The sequence below is a fragment of the Zea mays genome, chromosome 4, assembly GCF_902167145.1.
Source record: "Zea mays cultivar B73 chromosome 4, Zm-B73-REFERENCE-NAM-5.0, whole genome shotgun sequence".
NCBI lineage: Eukaryota > Viridiplantae > Streptophyta > Magnoliopsida > Poales > Poaceae > Zea > Zea mays.
In genome coordinates this window covers 194,311,502-194,315,996 of record NC_050099.1, presented here as the reverse complement: position 1 = coordinate 194,315,996, position 4,495 = coordinate 194,311,502, and the positions used below count along the sequence as shown (strand labels likewise).

The 4,495-nt window shown below is 42.5% G+C and overlaps 1 protein-coding gene across 1 annotated transcript; it reads left to right on the top strand.

Annotated features, from left to right (window-relative positions):
• Window positions 1-888: 888 nt before the first annotated feature.
• Window positions 889-4,287, top strand: LOC100272739 (uncharacterized). The gene is given in 14 exon segments (NM_001147192.2): window positions 889-1,140; window positions 1,311-1,422; window positions 1,536-1,648; window positions 1,750-1,872; window positions 1,974-2,149; window positions 2,503-2,578; window positions 2,663-2,749; window positions 2,865-2,945; window positions 3,058-3,090; window positions 3,259-3,312; window positions 3,492-3,533; window positions 3,637-3,715; window positions 3,832-3,902; window positions 3,998-4,287. Coding segments are annotated over 14 exon segments (1,359 nt in total). The 5' UTR covers window positions 889-960; the 3' UTR covers window positions 4,130-4,287.
• Window positions 4,288-4,495: the final 208 nt, after the last annotated feature.

Sequence of the window (4,495 nt, the reverse complement as noted above, 5' to 3'; positions counted from 1 at the left end):
CTGATACGTACTGTGGGAACATCTCGTAAAATAAAAAAATTAAAATAAAAGGGTTAAACATACAAACAATAGTAAAATAACCAGTTCAAAAAAATAAAATGAAATAAAAAGAAATAAAAAATGAAAATGAAAGAAAAATATATTAGCATCTCATGAAATAAAATAAATATATACGAAACAAAAGGTAAGGAATAAAATCAAATCAACAAAAGAAAGAAAGGAAAAAAATGAATATAACGGAAGGCTCCTTCGTAGTCGGGAGACGCCAAGTTGCAAGGAAAGGAAATTAGGGAGGGAGATCTAATGAAAGTGGCACTGACTAGATTTAGGGGGTGTTTGGTTTCTAGGGACTAATGTTTAGTCTCATCATTTTATTCCATTTTAGTGTATAAATTGTCAAATATAGAAACTAAAATATAGTTTTAGTTTCTATATTTAGCAGTTTTAGAACTTAAATGGAATAAAATGTAGAGACTAAATATTAGTCCCTAGAAACCAAACACCCCCTTAGAGTGACGGGAAATCTCACCTGCTGCGTCGTCGGAGGCGGCTTGTCGTGTAGAAGGCCGCCCACCCCGCCCGTGCCAGGTGAGGCGCGCGCCGGGCCACGCGCCGGCTGCGGCCGCGCGCGGGCTGCCCCGCTCCCGGCACACGCTCAAAATTAAAATCCATTTTTTTTCTCTCCTCCATCTATTTATTTTATTGTTCCATGTATGTCTAGAAGGAACAATATAGTCCAATTAACAAAGACAATAAGGTTATCGACCATATATCCAGTAGGCGTGACAGCGTGGCATGCAAAGTGCCAGCGCGGCACCACCTTTCCATCCTTTATTATTATATAGAGCGGCTGCAAATGCAATCCCCAGCAGCAGCATTGCCAACACGCCCTGTAAGAGCTGATCAGCACTCAACAAGCGATCGATCAAGCGGAGGCGGAGGACCAGCAGTAGGAGTAGAATGGGCGGGGATGCGGCGGCGATGAGGCCGGTGCTGCACCTCATGGTCGGGCTGGTGCTCTACGGCGTCGCCGAGGAGATGACCGTCCCGGCGCTTGTCGACAAGGTCACCGCCGCGCTCTGCCCCGCCGCCGACCGGTCCTGCCCGGAGGCCCTCTACCTCACCGGCCTGCAGGCTTCGGTAAGCCGGCCTGCGTGCACGCGTGATTCTGTCGCTCTTCAGTCTGCACTCTGCTCGACGCGGCTCTAGGACTGCTGCGTTCTTCTTTCATCATCTTCCAGCTTGCTGCTGGCTGCGCTGTTGTTTCATCGGTTAACTGCTGCTTGCTCTGTCTGACTGTGACTGCGCAGGTTGGAGGGATCTTCAGGACGGTAGGGTTCACTCTGATGGGCCAGCTGGCTGATGAGTACGGCCGGAAGCCTCTCATCCTTCTCACCGCCTCCACCTCCATCATCCCATTCGGTAACACAGCTAGCTAGCTACGAACACGCATGCCAATGTCACCATCTTGTGCTGCACTGGATAACACCCTGTCGGCTGTTGCTGCTGCTGCTGCTATGTCTGCTTGCTTGCAGCTGTGCTCGCATGGAACAGTTCAAGGACTGCCGTGTATGCCTACCTTGCTCTGCGCACCCTCTCGTTCATGGTCGGCCAGGGAACCATATTCTGCCTCGCCATTGCTTACACGGTGAGAGCAATCGAATGATGATGCGTCTTGTTAGGCTACAGTGCCTGTTTATTTGGTGATTTATTTGCCGATAACAGATAGAGAAGATTGTGCTAGATTAGGCAGATGCGGTTGAGCCATCAAGGAGGGCGGCTGCATTTGGCTTCTTGACGGGGATTTTCTCTGCGGCACACACCTTGGGGAGCGTGCTCTCGAGGTTCCTGCCTGGGAGGTGGATTTTCGAGGTAATCGCTAGTTAAATGCTACTTATAGTTGCATCAGCAGCTTCAATTTAGCTACTATGTCTCTCTTTTTGCTAAGTCTGATGATGACTTTGGTTTGTTAGGTCTCAATTGTCTTGCTGATCTGCTCTATCCTCTACATAAAAGTATATTTGGTTGAGACAGTTCAGAGACCTCCTTCTGCGCCTTCTCGGCATTTGTCCATGCCAGCTCTGCTTGTCAAATTACCGCAAGAACGTTGGGAATCTATCAAGGACAACATTAGCATAGTCAAAAACAGGTAATCCTTGCACATTAAGCATAGATCATGAAACTCATGTAAAAAAAAACTATTCATAAATCATGGAAGTTAAATAGCCATGAAATTCATGTAAAACTCCATTTAGTTTCTTCCTCCTTCTTCATGACAACAGTATGAACTATGAAGTGCTATCTGAGTTCTTAGTTATCAAAACTAACAACTTTCCATCACATTTTTTTTATAAAAAAAATTTATGAAGGGACTAAACAGAACATGGTACAACCGGTAGAATTGCATGCATAAGGGAGTTAAGAAACGTTCTTCTGCAACGCCATTATTTCAGCTTCTGCGTAATTTAATTCCTTTTGATTTCTTGTCTTCCTATGTTGTAGCGAAACACTCAGGAGAATCTCATATGTTGCCTTCTTTTACAAATTGGGCATGATTGCCATTAGCGACGTTCTAATGGTAAATGGTTGTGTCAAACATGTTCTTTATGATATATGGTTAAAATAAACTATAGGGAACTCTAATTATCCTTTTCTTTTTCAGTATTACCTGAAGTCCGTATTTGGCTTTGACAAGGATCAGTTCTCAGAGATTCTAATGGTTGTCGGCGTCGGTTCAATCTTTTCGCAGGTGCTCTTTCAAGATTTTATTCTACACCAACTGAAGTAACATATATATGTTGCATGGCCTGCCAATTGTCAATTTAATTAATTGTGGATGTATGACATGTTTTTTCATACTGTAGATTCTGGTCCTCCCCTTCCTTAGCCAAATAATTGGTGAAAAGGGCGTCTTATGCATTTCAATACTCGCATCCATTGCTTATGTAAGTTACTACAAGTTATTGCATTTTGATTCTGTAATCTGCTTTTACTGGTCCCAGGTTCACTAATTTGGTATGGTATATTGACCTACTGGTTTTGGGGATTTTTTTCCAGGCTTTGCTTTATGGTGTTGCATGGGCTTCGTGGGTATGTATCTAATCAAATTTACTGAAGTCATCAACTGATTTATATTTTCGTTAACGAACCTCAGCTAATTGATGCTCTAAGAAAAAAAATATCGCATCTTGATGGATTTACCACTTGGTGGTACAGTTACAGAAGCTTTGTCCATTTATCTGCTACTATATCATGCAGGTTCCATATTTTAGCTCTTCATTGGGTATCATCTATGTTCTGGCCAAACCAGCAGTAAGTGAATCCTACAGATTTGTCAAATCTGCACTATGACTTCAAGTTTTCACAGTTAAAAAAATATCTTTAAGGTGGCAGTGTCCAAAAAAAATTCAGAAAGAATATGCCTTTTATATTTGAGTACATTCCAGTGGTATTCATAAACTTGTTGACATGCAAAATATGGAATTCTGCAGATATATGCGATAATTTCTGGTGAAGTACTGTCAACTGACCAGGTACATATACAAACCTGACCTCCCCTGCGTTTATTTAGTGATTCGAACTTCAAAACTTCTATCCTAAGTTACTAACCATATGCACTGTTTGTGTCATTTACAGGGAAAAGCGCAAGGTTTTATTGCAACCGTGCAGTCTGTAGCTATATTGTTGGCACCACTATTTATGAGTCCACTGACCTGTAAGCACTTGACTTTGTGGTATCGAATTCAAAACTTTTCATATATTTATGTGCAACATGCACAATGTTTTCTATCGGAAGTTTCTTATCTCTCGTCATTTCATCCTCTGTTTCAGCTTACTTCATTTCAGAGGAAGCGCCCTTCGACTGCAAAGGTTTCAGCTTTATTGTGGCGAGTTTCTTCTTGGTCAGTCCTCTTCCTCTCACGGTCATGGTACAGTTAATTGCGACTAGAATCAGTACTTATTGTTTTTTTTCTCAAATTCTAAATATTTTTTACAGGCAATCTCGTTCTGCCTCGCTTGGATGCTTAACCCAGGAATGAAGGACAAGGGCACAAAAGCTGCTGTTTCAGACAGCACTGATGAGGAAGCAGCGCAAGCACCACTACTGGCAAAATGGACCAGACCATGACTCCAGGAAACTGAGCTATAAAGCTCAGCTGGAGTGTGCGTAAAATTGTAGGATATGTGAATTAGAGTGCCAACAACATAGGGCTTGCCTGTACCTGTAGTATAGTGTCTGTACATACCCCAGAACGAGAAAGCCGATAAAGCTCGGTGTTTTGTGCCATCCAGCCTTCACTGTTTCAGGCAAATGGATCTTTATATTATGTGCTAAAAGCCAAGTGTTGGAAACTGTGGCAAATATGTGACAATTTTTGGCAACTTAGTTGTTTGCATACCTAAGTTGCAAAAAATCGCCACAAATTTTTATGCCACATTTGCCTAAGATGTCTAAAGTTAGACGTTTAAATTCTGCGCTACAGTTTGCTATTGC